This window comes from Sebastes umbrosus, chromosome 3 (assembly GCF_015220745.1).
Source record: "Sebastes umbrosus isolate fSebUmb1 chromosome 3, fSebUmb1.pri, whole genome shotgun sequence".
Lineage (NCBI taxonomy): Eukaryota > Metazoa > Chordata > Actinopteri > Perciformes > Sebastidae > Sebastes > Sebastes umbrosus.
In genome coordinates, this window is record NC_051271.1 from 22,131,724 (window position 1) to 22,148,630 (window position 16,907).

General features: G+C 41.2%; 1 protein-coding gene across 15 annotated transcripts in view; it reads left to right on the top strand.

The window, feature by feature from the left end:
* The window catches only part of lrba (LPS responsive beige-like anchor protein), a 239,889-nt gene that overhangs the window by 171,062 nt on the left and 51,920 nt on the right, over nt 1-16,907 (top strand). For all 15 annotated transcript variants that reach the window (XM_037765352.1, XM_037765349.1, XM_037765351.1 and 12 more), the window contains 6 exons: nt 2,021-2,138; nt 2,341-2,443; nt 5,379-5,494; nt 6,192-6,304; nt 13,073-13,213; nt 15,417-15,536. In XM_037765352.1, coding sequence (XP_037621280.1) covers nt 2,021-2,138; nt 2,341-2,443; nt 5,379-5,494; nt 6,192-6,304; nt 13,073-13,213; nt 15,417-15,536 — 711 coding nt within the window. The remainder of the gene's footprint in view (nt 1-2,020; nt 2,139-2,340; nt 2,444-5,378; nt 5,495-6,191; nt 6,305-13,072; nt 13,214-15,416; nt 15,537-16,907) is intronic.

Below are 16,907 nucleotides of genomic sequence, written 5' to 3' on the forward strand. Positions count from 1 at the left end.
GTGAGGTTCTTGACATGGTAATCTGATCATGTCTGTCAGTAGAGAAAACAAATCAGGTGTCTTGGCCTGTTTGTCATCAAAATTCAATCATCTAAACCTGCAACAAGACTGTAAGAGGGAAATGAAAAGCTGTGATTAGTTATGTCCCTAACAGTCTGTTTATACAGACTATTCAGGCTGTTTTCATGCGCCGTTCGTAGCTATACCTACAAAAAGTAATGCACTGCAATTCGTGTATATATATACATATGTATATCATTAAATCAATGCGTATTTATCCTCGTAACCATGAACCAGGAAGTATAAAGAGCGAAAAACACCAGACTTTTGTCCAGGAGACCGGTGTTTGTGTCCTGTGTGAAACCAGAACTCAAAGTTGATTTATTTGTCACGTAACTTCCGTACCTAAGTTACGCCACTTCTGGAGTTATTTTAACCCAAATCACTATCTTGTCCTAAACCTAACTAATTAGTTTTGTTGCCTAATCCTAACCAAGTTATTTCCTGTGAAGACTGAAGATTATTTTGAAAAGACTGCATGCATGCAACGAGCGGAAATTGACACATGCGTCACGTGTTGCTAGACATTCGTAGGAGAATTTCATATTTGCTCCTTATTTGCTGTACAGACATGAGTCACTTGCTTTGTGCTTTTTTTTTTTTACTTACAGTGGAAATTCAATGCAAGTGGATGAAAAGAAAAGTATTTTTTTTTAATATCTGAAATTAAAATCTTTGCTACAGGATTTTTTTTTTACTTTTTTGCAAAGTACTTTGCCTTTTGAAAGACTTTTTCCCTTGATGATGAAGAATATTTGTGCTGTTTACTCTTGTGCGTGCTGCACGGTCTCTGTGACGGGGTTGGCTACAGGCTGACGGTGACTGGTATAGTCATCTTGAGTCCCTGTTAAGGAAGATAGGAGGATGGAGGATGGTGGAGGGACGCAACCCCAGCCAGCTTCTCAAAGCCACTAATCCACATTTAATTGAACTCCAGAGACTTTGAAGTGAGTCTGTGATGCAGGCAGATCTTATTCCTCATAGAGACGGCGAGGGAGAGGCCGTCCTCAGCTGGCTGCCAAAGGCCTCAGCTGGTCCCCTCTGCTGTCCCCTGCCTTTAATGAGCTCCTTTAACTTAACACTAGTCCTAGCTTGCTAGCTCACATTTGAATATTTGTGATTAATAACACAGCCTCTGAACCACGCTGTGACAACGCAAAGTGTCCCTTTTACCTTTCTACCACGTCCCTGTACGCCCGCTGTCAACAGACGCCTTTGAAACTAAAAGCACAGGGTGAAACAAGAGCCTAGCTAACAAAGCAGTGCTAAGTAGGTTAGTAGCAAATCTAAATGCTGGATTAGTAGGAGTGTGAATCGCAGGGGCAGGGCCAAGCATCTGGGTCTGTCAAGCGCTGTGGCGGGCGGCCATCAGGACAAGTCACTCTGACAGACAGCTACCGCCAATCTCCACGGGGACAGATTAAGCTCAGCTCATCGAAGCATTTTAAAATCTGGAGCAAGCTAACATAATATAGTTTCACCCCTGTGTCAGTTACCTCCATGGAAATACAGAAAATAGCATAAACAGGCTCTTAACCTCATCCTTGTCACATCAAACCCTTCCAATATATCAAAACAATATATATTTGTTTCTTATATACATATATTGTCATTTTCTTTTCACCTGTGTGCTGTAATATGGATTATCTTTTAGTGAACTAAACATTTCCTTCACTCCTTCCAGCTGAATAGCGCCCATTCTCTTGCTGAAGGGATCGCTTTTTCATTGAGGCTGATCAATATAAGACATTAATCGTGCTGTTCAGGCCGTCGTGCCATCACTGTGTGAAAAATGAACTAACCTAGCCTGCTGTCTGCTCCTCTTCCCTTCCCTTCCTTTCCTTCCTTCCCTTCCTCTGATCTCTTCTGTCCTTCTCTGGTCTATTTCTTTTTAAAATATCCATTCCTTATTCCATTTTCATTGACCCCTTTCTTTCCCTTTTCCTGTCCTGCCTCTCAGATTCTAGCCTATACAGAAGGTCTTCATGGAAAATGGCTGTTCACAGAGATCCGCGCCGTCTTTTCCAGACGCTACCTGCTGCAGAATACTGCTCTGGAAATCTTCATGGCCAACAGAAGTAAGACAGCTCCTTATAATTACCTTTATGTTACCATTTCACCTTTTTATTGCCACCCTGATGGATAATCATACACATTTCTTGGTGTAATGGTACTGGAGGTATTCTTATCAAGAGTTGAAGTGGTGATTTTATGCCATATAAGGAAGATGAATATAATCCTTGATATAATAAATAGATGTTTCTCTGTGCTTTTCTACAGCGGCAGTCATGTTCAACTTCCCGGATGCAGCCACTGTCAAGAAGGTGGTGCACAGTCTTCCTCGTGTCGGGGTGGGCACGAACTTTGGCCTCCCACAGACCAGGTGAGATGCTCAGCTAAACACAGAAATACACAGTAAAGATCAGACAAAGTGTGTTTTGCAGATGGAAAACGCGAGGTGCACAGCACTGCCTTTTTGTTGCCCGGTCAGACAAAGCGTTTTTTGCAGAATGCTGCGTATTTTTATTTTATATGTTGCTAGGCAACCACTAAATGAGTGCTAACGTTACCTTGTTACAAACCATGAACTGTACACGACCCAAAAAGTTAATAGTCCAGTTTAAATAATGCTGATAATAAAAACATAATGAAAACATCTTACCCAAAATCCTAAGTACCGCACTAATTTACCTCCTGCTGTTTTCTGTTGAGGTCATAGAACTACGGTTGGTAAAGTCATAAAGCTCCGGGTATCCAGCATAAGTGACCACAATGACAAAAAACATTAACGATGTCGTGCACTTTTCCGCTATGAGTTGAATTTTTTTAACTCGAGGCGTTCAGGGTGCTCTTATAAAAATGCGAAGTGCACAGAGCGTAAAAACGTGATGTGCTCAGCGACGCAAAAGCAGCGTGCAAAACGCTTCAATCTCAATGAAAACAATTACAAAAAACAATTTTGTGGCATTCATACAGCACCACATCTGAACAGATCAGAATAATAAAGATAATGGTGGTTAAAGGGAATGAAATGGGAGTAGAAAACATTCAGTGTTGTTACTTAAACACCATAGACCTCCAAACTGAATTTTCTCCCTCCCTTTCTTGCTGTCACATGCACACAGGGGTTTGGTCACTGATTTGTCCGTCCCTCCCACTCTCTCTCCACACCCTCCAAACGTAATTGGCTTCACACAAACACAGTCCAGTTCATTTATTTATTTCCATCAGTGTGAAGCAAATAGTTGCTTGTAAGCCTGTAGGGCACACACACACACACACACACACACACACACACACACGCACACACACACACACACACACACCCCTCCCTCGACCTCACTCACATCATGTCTGCTCTGTGTCCGGGAAGTGCTGAAGCCGAGCCCAACCCAGCCGCTTGCACGTGTGTTTAGTATACGGTCCTGTTGAAATCAAGAGAAATGAAGTAGTGCCCAGGACGTCTTACTGTATGGTGCCTTTTATGGCATATTTTAATTATGTGATGCAACCAGCTTAAGTTTTTTGTTTCATACATTAAATGGTGATAAAACTGTAATTGTCAAGTCAGTTTTATTTATATAACCCAAAATCACAAATTTGTCTCAAAGGAATGTACAATATTTACAGCATATGCCTAGGGCTGGGCGATGTGGCTAAAATCTTCTATCCTACTATGGGCCATTTCATATCTTGATAACGATATATATTATGATATAGCAAGTTTTCTGCTAATTAAATAAATAAATAGTCTATATGAAATAACCACATGTTTTAGATATTCCTGTTTGAATTAAATACTTGACAAATAAAAAATAAGTACAAGACGTATTTTCTCATGAATTAAGAGCTTCAGTGCAAAATTATAATATTTTGAGTTAGTATGTGCTCGTTATTATCAATTTAGAAGACGTAATTGTGTATCATGATATCTTGACATATGATTTCATCATGATATTCCATTGAAAGGAAATAAATTACCATATTGAATTATTGCTCAGCCCTACCACACTCTATTAGGCCCTTGATTTGAAGAAGGAAAATCATAAGAAACCTCATTGAAGAGTAAATATTCACTGTGTTTTGGGTAAAAGTTTGCATAAAAGTACACATACTGTAGAAGCTGCAGGTTTCTGTAAGTTAGATTTCGAACTTTAAAGATCTTTTTTTGAGAGTACAAATACAGTTTAAGCAAAAAAATGGGCAACACTGAACAATACAAACCAAAGACACAGTCAAATATAAATCTTTCCACATAGTTTCATACTGTATATTGTGAAGTGTTTGTTGTTATTAATCTGAGCTATGACAGTTGTTGTCTGGTGGGAAACGTGAATATTCAGGGAGGTAACGGCAAGATTTAGGATCTATGGGAAATGTTTTCTCAATATTGGGAAACAAAAACTGCTCCATGTAGCAGTTGTAACAGTGAACACTGAAGTCTATGTATTAATCAGTGTGAGTAAGGAAGTGCATGTAGGAAAGCATGTGTGTTTAACACACACACACTCACAGAGTTAGGGTGAGAGAACTTGTGTGTGTTTGTGTAGGGCTCATTAATCAAGCTGGTTTGCAGGCCAGGTTACACCTTGCCTCTTTGACCTGAGGACAGCTGCACAGGGCAGCTCAGTGCACACACACACACACACACACACACACACACACACACACACACACACACACGCACACACCAGCTAATACAGCCAGCTCAGCACAAATTATTTAATGTCTTTTCTCCACTACATCTAATTGTGATCTGATCTACAGGAGATAAAAAGAAAATATAGAAAGTATGTTAATGCACGTTATTGCTTGGTGACAACACAGAATATAAAGAAAAGTGTGTCTTGTAGTACACTCGTATTTAGAGAGTGGTATTTTCACCTTTGAGAGGCCTAATGACTATAATCTCACACCATGACAGTGATTAATTCCATCATTTTCCTTTGTTTTAATTGGATCGGGGGTCATTTGTTTTTGTCCTACAGCATACATCATGCCCTGGGCTCTGTGTGTGTGTGTGCGCACATGCACGCAAATATGTGTATTCAAACCAATTTATTGCATATTTGTCTTCTTAATTAGCAAGACTGTAAGTTCAAAAGATTTTTCATGTAATGACAGTCGTATTGCAAAAGTCTAATAAGCCTGAGGCTTTTTTTTCTTCTCTTCAGTCTGCTAATTGCTGTTCTTGTGATGTGGTGACTGACTTTGTCTCTGTACTACTTCACTCTATGTGTTACTTACCAGGGCAAGAATCACTTGAGTGGCTACAAGTGTTTTTTGATATCCGTTTTTCTCTCTTTTTCCCTTTGTAGACGTATCTCTCTGGCCACACCAAAGCAGCTGTTCAAGGCAGCCAACATGACCCAGCGCTGGCAACGCCGCGAGATATCCAACTTTGATTACCTCATCTTTCTCAACACCGTCTCTGGTGAGGACGCCACCCAACACCTGCAGATTGTAGCACAAACGTTCCAATAGAGGAAATGTACACAGACATCATTTTGAGCTTGTGTTGTTACAAAAATGTTTTAAATTCCTTGCAACCCGACTTGGACTTTAACACCAATGACTCGTGACTTAAGTTATTTTAAAAGTGTGCCACGAATCAATTCATTTCCCTTAATTACCTGAATCAACTAACTATAACGTTATTCATTCCCAGCAAGTCAACACTTTATTCCCCAGATCAACTTTGTTTGAACCAATTCGACAGCATTCAATCAAGTTACAGGAGAGAACCTTCACTTTACATTACTGAGCGCCAGTTGGAGAAAATCATACCAAAGATGACTTTGTCAGCGTACGAAAACTATGTGGTGGTCAACAAAAAAATAATTACAGTATGCAGAACGTGTGGGACAAAAAGTACAGACAGAGATGCAAATGGCAATATATTTGGTGAAGAGCGCATTATGACTGATTTACGACTCGAATCTCAAAGTTTAGGAATTGGGACTTGACTCTGGATTTGCCTGTCTTGACTTGGGACTTGATTGCAAAGACTTGAGACTAGAGACTTGCAAAGCAATGACTTAGTCCCACCTGTGGTTGTTAGTCCTCCTTGATACCATGATGTGTATAATCTTTGTCACTGTCTCTTTTCTCCCTTTCTTTCCTTCCATCAGGTCGGACCTATAACGACCTAAACCAGTACCCGGTCTTCCCCTGGGTCATCACCAACTACGACTCAGAGGAACTTGACCTCACTCTGCCCAGCAACTTCAGAGATCTGTCCAAGGTGAAACACTCAAGGCAGATCCTTTACTCCCCCTTTACTCTTCTTTTTCTTTCTGAAACCCAAAGGGATGGAGAGCAGTTAAGAGAGGGGAAATATTTGGGGTATATACTGTATGTGTATGTGTATGTGTGTGTGTGTGTGTGTGTGTGTGTGTGTGTGTGTAGTTGTTAAAGTCCGTTTAGTCACAGTGTAATTGCCATTGATCATAGTTTAGTGAACCAGCTCTTTAATCACTGATGGCTGATTGCTATCTTTACACAGGTGTAGCTCCGTCATTCTCATTCAATTAGGACTGTGACTAACGATTATTTTCATTGTCGATTAATCTGTTGATTATTTTCTTGATTAATCGACAAGTTGATTGGTCTATAAAATGTCAGAAAATGGGGATCAGTGTTTCCCAAAATCCAACATGATGTCCTCAAATGTCTTGTTTTGTCCACAACTCAAAGATATTCAGTTTACTATCATAGATGAGTAAAGAAACCAGAAATATTAATATTTAAGAAACTAGAAACAGGGAATTTTGACTTTTGTTTTCTTAAAAAATTATGAATCAATTAATTATTGATTATCAAAATAGTTTGCGATTAATTTAATAGTTGATAACTATTTAATTAATTGATCAATCGTCGCAGCTCTACATTCAATTACTCAAATATTTGGTTGTTTGGGTCTTACAAGACTGAAAGTTACTGCAAAGTTTAACACTAGTATTTGTTCTTTTTTTTTTAGACACTTTTAAAATTAATGTTGTGTATCTTTGGCATTACTCATCATTTGTTACTGGCAAACTTAATCTCAATCCAGTGTTTTCCGTTTCATGCATTTTCAAATATATGAAATTGGGTTAAAGGTGCAGTGTGTAGGATTTGGCGGCATTTAGCGATGAGGTTGCAGATTGCAACCAACTGAAACTTCCCCCGTGTGCCAAGCGTGTAGGAGAACAAAGGTGGTCGACGTGAAAACATGAATGTCCCTATTTAGAGCCAGTGTTTGGTTTGTCTGTTCTGGGCTACTGTGGAAACATGGCGGCCGGCTTCATGAAGAGGACTCGCTCCCTATGTAGATATAAACGTTTCATTCTGAGGTGACAAAACCACAACGATTCTTATGATCAGGTGATTATACACTAAAGAAAACATACTTATTAATATTATATTCCATTTCTGTCAATGGTTCCCCCTGAATATTACACCTTTAATATTGTGACATATTTCCCAAAATTGCAGCCAATACATTACAGATAATCTGTATGATTAGTTGTTGACTTGTGTTAGTTGAGGCAGCGATGCCTCACTGCAGTCAAGGCAGATTTTAACTGCACTTCCTCTCTCTTCGCGACTCCCATTTTCTGGTTTAGCTATAATTTTCTGTCCATAATTCAAACTTCATAATTGAATTCTTTCAAGTTTGACCTTCTGCAACACCCCAGGAAGTGAAGTAATACTCCCTGGTAGCTCCAGGTATCAAGTGATTGGGCTTAAAACAAAGGAAGCTGCCCTGAGATGCTCCCTGGCACATAAATACACAAACTCACACCGCTGAAACTGCTTTAAAGATTCTCCCCCATGTTGTAAGTAGACATGCAATTATTTACTTGCATGAACTCCCTGTCTTTTCCACACATACACACACAGAACAAAAAGCTAAAAAACCTACTCCTACTACTCGCCAGCTCCCCTCGTCGGACCGAACATCAGTCGAGGGTAATGTTGTCCAGTGGTGGGAGGACAGAGGATTAGTTTTAGAGTGAGATGATTGAGTGACTGTCAAGCTGCTGGAACTAAAATGACTGAATAAATCAGCCGTAGAAACAAAAAGGCATGCGTTAATGGATACGGGGGGATACGTCGGAGGAAATGCATTTCAGAGTAACTCTTTGTTCGGGTCCTGAGAGCATCTGATGTTCATGCAGGGTGAGGGAGAGGTGGATGTGCTCATCTAGTGAGACACAAGGAAACATATTAGGGCATGTTGAAACCAAAAATAGCATTGCATTTAAAAGAATTGCAAGGGGCTGTGTTGGTTTAGGTTTTGGTGAGACAATCAAATATCCAGGAAGTACATTTTGTGGAATAATTCAAAGCACTTTACACAAAACATAAAACATAGAGGTGGGCGATATGGAGAAAATCAAGTCATTTGGATTCTATGGCTCTGTTTGTTACCTGTTGGTCAATGGTGAAAATGTGGACGTCACGTCAAGTTGAACTCTCCACAAAAGCGCAATGCAAATTTACTTCAACTCTGCAAGCAAATCCACTGGTAGCTGCGATTCCATTGAAATAGTGAATCTTGACTAATACACATGATGCATACAAAATGCATTAAACATTGGAAAAACATCTGCACTGTACAATCCAATGCAATACAGTAGCCCTGCACATGAACCATCTACTCACACCTCCATTCTTTCACTCCAACGCCCTGTCATACAGACTCAAACACCCCAACAGTCAACACCTCATCCCTGAGGTTCTCCCCGGTCCTGCTTTCACTTCCGATCTGCTCCTCTGCGTCTCCATCCTCTGTTTTTATCCCTCCCAGTGTAGCTTTCCCCTGCTGTATGAAGCTGCATAATTCCTCTGTTTATCTGGCTTCATGTTGCCCAGTAGGCTGAAATGTGACAGTTGTACTTGCCCCACAAACACACAAGACTCACACAAACAGCCCTCCTACAGTTTCCGAGCTCGTTTCTGCCTCCCGCTCTTCTCCTTTGCACTGCCGTGGAGTTTGGACAGCTCAGCGTCTGTGCACAGTGAAGCCTCGACGCCCCGGGGACTTTAAGTGAATGAAGGGGAGATGGGTGAAAGGAGGAGAAACAGAAAGACAATATGAGAGCAAAAGAAGAAGGAGGAGAGAGTGTAAGAGAAGGAGAACAACATCATTTGCCATCTTTCTTTTCTCCTTGGAGAGCAGCAGAGGGAGACGGAGGGGAGGGAGCGGGGCCAATCTTTATTACATCTGTTTTATTCATGTTGTTGACACACACGTGTGATATCAGTGTATGACCACTGGACCGTGGCAGACTGCAGTGTCTGGAAAAGGGCAAGCAGCACTGCACAGCCCCCCAAATCAACCCCCACCCACCCAATTCTGCATCCACAATCACCCTGCTCTGTTTCTTTTCTTTGCATCCAAATGTTTTCTGACCTTCACTGTTAGTTTTTTTTGCTGTATGTCTGCATCATTCACCACCTTCCTCCCGCTATATTTCCTCTTTATTGTTCCAGGTTTCTCACTCTGTCTCTTTCTCACCATCCACATCTCTGTTATCCCCCCCCCTTTATGTCACGTCGGTCGGTTGTCTCATATAGAAACAGGTCATCTGAGAAGCCTCCAGTGACATTGAGAAGCCAAATTGCCATGAACGTGTGTGTGTGTGTGTGTGTGTGTCACACACTGTCATCATCGCCAGCACAACAGAGGCCACACAGAATTTATGTTCCCTGCTGCCAGAGCCACTCTGACCCCAGGGACTTTCTTATCATAAACTCTAACCTCAACCTGACATCAAACGTCGACCCCCGAGATAACATTGTAGTCACGATAAGCCCACACTAGGACTGACTGCAAGTGTTGTAACTCTCCTCTACCCGTTCGTACACCCTAGTTCTGCACACAAAAATGCACTTGTCCTACATATAGATAGCCGTAGGATGATCGTAATTGGTAAATAGGGTCGTACAATTTCACTGAAGGCAAAAGCATTCTTGTTGCTGGACCGCTTTTAATGAAGCACAACAAACAATTAAAAGAGTTGTTCCTAACCAAAGAGTCTACATTTACATAGCAACAGAAATAGTGAGGATTTATTGAGCGTTCCCTGTACCTTTTGTGCTATAACCTACAACTCACAGCCACATCAGCTAATAGTGTATTGATTTCACCATACGCGCCCCATATGTTTATCCCCCAGGCCCTCCACACCATTTTCACTGTTTAAATAGGACATTATACATAAACACTGCTTTCAAAAGGCTCTTTTGATTTATGACTCAAAGCCCAAGTGATGCTCAAATCGCCGGTAAGCTATTATACTTCATCACCGGTGACCCATTATTGTTTTAAAAGCAAAGTAGCGCTGGGTAATGTTTTTATAATAGTTCTCAGGAAGATCCTTGTTGTTGTCGTGAGGCAGTGTTTTCCCTTTGAGTACACATTTTATTTGCGTTCTCAACCTCAGGATAATTTGGGAGGTTAAGTGTACTTATTAAAGAAATTCACTGTAGAGGACATTTCAGGGAGCATTATGTATAGTCTCAATTATCAGTTTAAAGGGGACATATCATGAAAAATTCACTTTTTCAGTGCTTGTGCACATACATCTCTACCAACCCACGAGCTGAGAAATAAGACAACCCAGTCAGAAAACATGTGATTCAACAAGCCATTCAGATTTGGCTCCACTTCCTATGTCACATGCAGGCTCATTAAGAATCAGTGGGCAACTCTGGGGTCTGAAAAGTGAAGCCAAGGCTGAAGTGCCTTAAACTTACATTCTTTCTAATAGCCAGCAGGAGGCGACTCCTCTGGTTGCAAAAAGAAGTGTGGCTGCATAGAAGTCTTGTCTCCTGGTTGCAAAAAAACAAGATGGCGAACTTGAAAACAGCAATCCACAAACCAGTTTTTGACATCATGGTGACTACGTCCACTTCTTTTATATAGTCTATGAGTAGAATCTATCACCCAAAGCTTGAGAACTACCTTTTGCAAAGGTTCACCATATTTTTCTCTCAAGCCAATCAGAGCAGACTGGGCTTTTTCAGGAGGGGGGCTTAAAGAGACAGGCGCTAAAACGTAGCGTTTCAGACAGAGGGTGTATACAGGTATATTCAGACAGACAATATGAGAAAAATAATATGTTTTTTAAACATTAAAGCATGTAAACATGTTCTAGTAGAAACCCCAAATACAAGTATCAATCTGAAAATGAGCATGATATGTCCCCTTTAATGTTTCTGTGACACAGTTTCTGATGCAGACTAGCAGTAATATGACTTCTCTTTACTCATGTCTCTACATGGAGTAGGTGTTTTGCTGTTTGAACAGTTTTAAACATGAATCTGATCATAAATGGTGTACAAAACATGTTGATTTGTTTTGAGTCACCTGCCCTTTAGTTAACTGTAATTACTTCTTGTGAACTTTCTATCTCACAGCAGCTTTAAATGGCTCTGCAACACAATCTCCATCTCCACTGTTGATGAAGAAGTGATTAGGACTAATCCAAGATTAATTCTCAGATGTTTTCCCCTTCAAAGCGCCAGCACATCTTCTGTTCTGTAGCTTTCTCTCTAGTCTAATTAAAACTACGAGATTGGTTCATTTATCTTGAGTCCTCATCAGAGCGCTATTCTTTGCCACGACATATTAGGCCAATCTGTAGCAGGGCGGCAGCAGGCGTTCCATCAGCACACTGCCGGCCGGGCCCTCTGCTCTGATGTACGGCGCCGTCACCGCTGCTCTGTTGTAGCTACTGTAAGCTGAGAGCGCTAGCCCCACAGTAATTTACAGCAGTAAACAATGTCGGGCTCGCGCAAACCAACAGCCCCCCCCCACACGCACTCTCACACAATTCTCCCTCTCACTCTGTCACTGTGGCACTTTCAGTCTTTTTTTATTTTATATGCCTCCTCTCCCTTTTCTTTTTTTAATGAGCCGACTGTTATTAGGGCTATAAATCAGACCAATGGGCCCGATGTATAATTCACTGTGTGTACTCACCCACCCCCCAGTGGCCCTGAGGAAGCCCACAGTGCATCACTGTCAACACACAGCTACACAGCGTGGTGGCACGAGGCGTTTTGCCGTGTAAATCCGCACACGCTCAGGAGCAAAATTACAAAATATATGCACACACAAAAACAGCAACCAATTCTGCACAAATGCTGCGTGCATCACTCCCACTACACACAAATACATGAACACAAGCATGCCCCATTACACCAACATGGAACAGTAGCTATAGCACAGATCAATATCAATGCCTCGCCCTGGATGAGTCTTGCTGTGACAGGCACCTTATGATATGAAAGAGATCCAATTGATCCACGCCCTGCTAGGCCCTCATCCTCAAAAGGCCATCATTCCATTACCATTGATCCGCTTTGTGTGTGTGTGTGAGGGAGAGGGATGAAGGGGGGTTTGAGGGAATGAGGCACAGCCAGCAGAAGACTAATAAAAATTGAACCAGCCTGAAAGTGATTTCTATAAATGAGTATTTAAATAATAGCCGTGCAGCACAGGGTTATTGGTTTTGTAGAGTGATGGAAAATTAATGCAACTTAACCATTTTTCTAGACTTCAAATAGGGCTGGTGACCAGTGTATTAGTTACAGATTAATAAAAGTAGAAATTAAAGGAACCCGCTGCCTTGCTATTGATATTCCTAGTAGGCACTCTTTCATTGGAGCGCATTAGTTTTCTCTGACAGACTACAGCTGCGGGGGCTCTGTTTCACAGCCTCTAAAAAGCACTCTGTGGGAAAGGATTGATCTCTGTCTGAAGGGAAACATCATCTAATATTCATTTGAAATTGCACAAAGGTTACCAGCTTCATTTGCCTTGCAACTGTTATGCCGCACAGAGTGAATGTATTCACAGTAAAGATTTAGTATTCCTGCTTTCCCTTTGCTAGCACGCCCCTGTCTCGTCTTTATCTCTGCTTTCATGTCAAGCAGCAGTTAAAGGAAGTTGCAAGTTATTTTTTTTCACTATTTAACATATCTGAAAATGTGTTTTATGTTTGAATTTTCTCCACAGCCCATTGGTGCTCTGAACCCCAAGAGGGCAGCGTTCTTTTCAGACCGATTTGAGTCCTGGGAGGATGAACAGGTGCCGAAGTTCCACTATGGCACCCACTACTCCACCTCCAGCTTCACCATGATGTGGCTGCTGCGTATGGTAAGTGCAATGTAAATAAAATAATACTGGTGGTTTAAAAAAGGTTTGCAGCATTCTTAGTTGCTTTTATTACAGTGGCATAAAAATCATAAAAAAATAATGATATGCAGGCCTTAGGAAAATCATATTTGTATTTATAGGTTTAACTGCCGCCAAGAAGACCACGATAGACTCCATCAATAAACGAATGGTTGAATCATTTTAGGGATATAAGGGATATATTATCTCAGAGAAAGATCATTAGCTGTAGTTCATAAAGCGCAGGCATCCACTGTAGATGCTTATCCTCATTGGCTCTCTTTCAAATCCACATTTTCAGTATAATGTGTCCCTTTGATAGAATTTAAGAAGATCCACACACACATTATCTAGTTCTGCAAGGTGATGGTGATATGTGTATACTTTGTGTTAAATGCTGTTTGTATGCGCAAGAATCCTTGTCTATGGTACCTTGTGTACAACAATGTATGCATATGTGTAGTCCAAGATTTTCCTCTTCAACGTATAGATCAGTGTTTCCCAAACTTTCTTTCTGGAGACCCACTTTTTAAAAAATGACAAACCATCGCGACTAAATTCAAAATAGGCCTTATATCTATAAATTGTGAGAAGAGCGAATTTGTGCGTAAATGAACTTTCCTGACCATTTTTACTGCCATTTTCGTGTCACCTCATATTGTCTTGACTAGGTAAACCAGCCATTTAGAAGAGAAATCATAACTTTGTTTTATGCATGCATTATTGAAAACACATGTTAAATACTTTATAAATGTACGCTAGCCTGTCATATTGGATTCAATGTTATAAGTAGGCTACAATTATCAGAACAATAAGAACATCCAGGCTCCCTCACGTGTCTCAAAGCTTTACTGCAGATATAAATGATAAAGAAAAGACTGAAAGAAATTCTGCAAATTTATTTGGCGACCCTAATAAAATCTCTTGCAACTCACCTGTGGTTCCCAACCCAGTCTTTGGGAATGACTGGTATAGATAATGCAGCTCATACACTGGCTGTAAAAAGGCCAAAATTATAGTTATGCACAGCGATATGCAACTTATTTGTCAAACTATTTTAATGAATTTTTAAAATTCATTTTCATCGTTTCTCTTTGGAGTTTCATATTATCATGAATTCATTCCTAATTAGGCACCTGCTTCCTTGAAACAAATTTATTCATGTCAAATTGAGATTATATATATGCTAAGTATTGTAACACATGCTTATTGTTCCTCATTTATTGCTGCATATAATTTATTATACTGTATGTTGTTGCCATATAATAAATAAAACAACAACAAAAATGTGCAATTAAATGTCCGAATTGAAAAAAAAATGTTCCCCTCACACAAAATATTAAAATATTTGAGGAACACTAGATATAATATGTGATTTGTTTTTTGAAGAGTATATGCCGTGTACATACATTGTGCAATTTCTCTTTCGATACCTTTTGTTGAATGGTTGCCATCAATCTTTCCATACTGCACTCGAGGGAGAGGGAGGTTACTAAGTTTCTCCAACGTGCAGTTTTCTCCTGTTATTGTCCCAGTAGCTCACTGTCTCAGTGACTCCCAGTAGAGTTGCCTCATTGATCCCTGCACATCATTAGCAGGCTTACTCTAAAGCCACTTTACCAGAAACCCTCACTTAAAGATCAAACTTAACATCAGAGAGTAACTGAAAACTGTTGGTGCAATAAATGTGAACTATTTTTATGTATTTGTGAGATTTTTCAGTGTGCTTAATCCTGTTTTGTTGTTTTTAACTACACAATGAGATACAATGTGGTTAACACTCTTACACTTTTTAAACAAACGAGGCGTACAACGTCATTTCAGGCTGAACTTAATTAGCTATCTACAGTATTAGTTTGTAGCATATTGTGTCCATGTCACCTGGGAGCTGTTGCGTCAGAGTGACAGCTATTGATCTGTTTTAACAAGATTATACATGATTAGAAATGCATCAGTAACACAAGTGTATTGGCTTTAGTAGCTCACTGGGATTATTGTTATTTCACTTGGTCATTTGGGGATTTCTGTTTGTTGGAGGGGGTGTAAAAAGAGTAGATTTTGGTGATTTGGTGCTTTATTGAACCGCAAGCAACACAGACTTTTACTGCTTGTTTTTACTGCACAACAAGAAATTCTATTTTAGCCAATTATGGTTCAGATTTAAAGCTTTTTTTCTAATCAACAGGAACCCTTCACCACGTTTTTCCTCAACTTCCAAGGAGGGAAGTTTGACCACGCTGACCGCACCTTCTCCTCAGTGTCCCGAGCCTGGAGGAACTGCCAGAGAGACACATCTGATGTTAAGGTACTGTACGCACACTAATGCATGCGCGCACATGATGTGAAATTCCTGGTTGGCTTGTAAGAAAGTTAGGAGAGATAAAGGACTGAGCCACCCCAGCAGAATAAATCCCCATCCAGCATCCTTACAGACAAAGAAGAAAAGGTTTCAAAAGAGTAATGTCCAGTCACTACCAATCATTGTCCCTATGCAATGAAAGCTTCCTGGTCTTCTGATCAAAGCGTCGGACTAATCCTCATCTGTCCCAGCCGTCTGTCTCAGATTCAGCCAGCTATAACCTGGACTTGAATCCCTGCCCATTGGGCCCCCAAAACTCTGCTGAGCTGTTGGATCTGCCCTGCAACAGCACAGGTCATTCTCATACTGAAGGCCTTCGAACCCCCAGTGCACACTTTAACTGCACTCCTAAAACATTTATGACTACAGTCAGACATTCTGTGTCAAAGCCGGGTTTTGCTTGGTCTCCTGGCACTGGGTCACTGGATGGGGGAACAGGCAGCGCTGGTGTTGGGGGGTTTTGACGCTTGATTGCGTTTACCACCACCCCCTCTTCACATCCCGCCAATAAAACATATGGATTGTGTTACTACGTAGCTGGCCAGTGCTTGATTGCGAGAGCCCAACAAGAGCCCTCGTTTGCTCTCTCAGTCTAGACCTGTCAATGTGGATCACACAGCGAGAGCTCAACCTCAGATCAAAATAAAGGAGAAAATCTGGACCACATCACTTTGTTTCCATGTCCAGCTTGAATTTTTAGCATATTTTGAATGAGCGTCCATCAACTTTATCCACTCGGACGCACACATTCATGTTCCAGGCAAAAGAGGAATTAGGGATGAGATGTATCAATTTAGTATGCTAAGTACACCATTTAGCTTTAGCATTTGAGCCATTGATAGCAAACCTCTGTCCCTGCCAGAGGGCAAAAAGCCCCAGTGTTTTCATACCCCATTGGTAAAGAAGGGGTGATAATAGGTTACAACACCCAGATTCAATGTGTCTCTAGCCTGGGTGACGCTAACGTGACCTCCAGTCCCCAATCCCCTGACCCCTAGTCTCAGCCCGGAGGCATCAGAGGGGGGGAGAGAAGAGCGGAGGGGTTAGAGGTAGCAACAGTGGAAGTGTAGCGGAGGAGCCCAGAGGCCAGAGCCCCCTCCAGTGACCCATGACAGGACAGGATTGGGGATCAGAGGGGCTGGCCTCTGACCAGGCCGGAGCAAAGGGGCCACTGCACATAATGGCCCATGCAAGGCAGGCTTGAGTGTTGGGGAGCGAAGCCCTCAAGGTTTTGTTGGTGTTGGTGTTAGTGTGTGAGTTAGTGTGTGTGTGTGTGTGTGTGTGTGTGTGTGTGCATCCTGCCACCTCCAGCTCAAA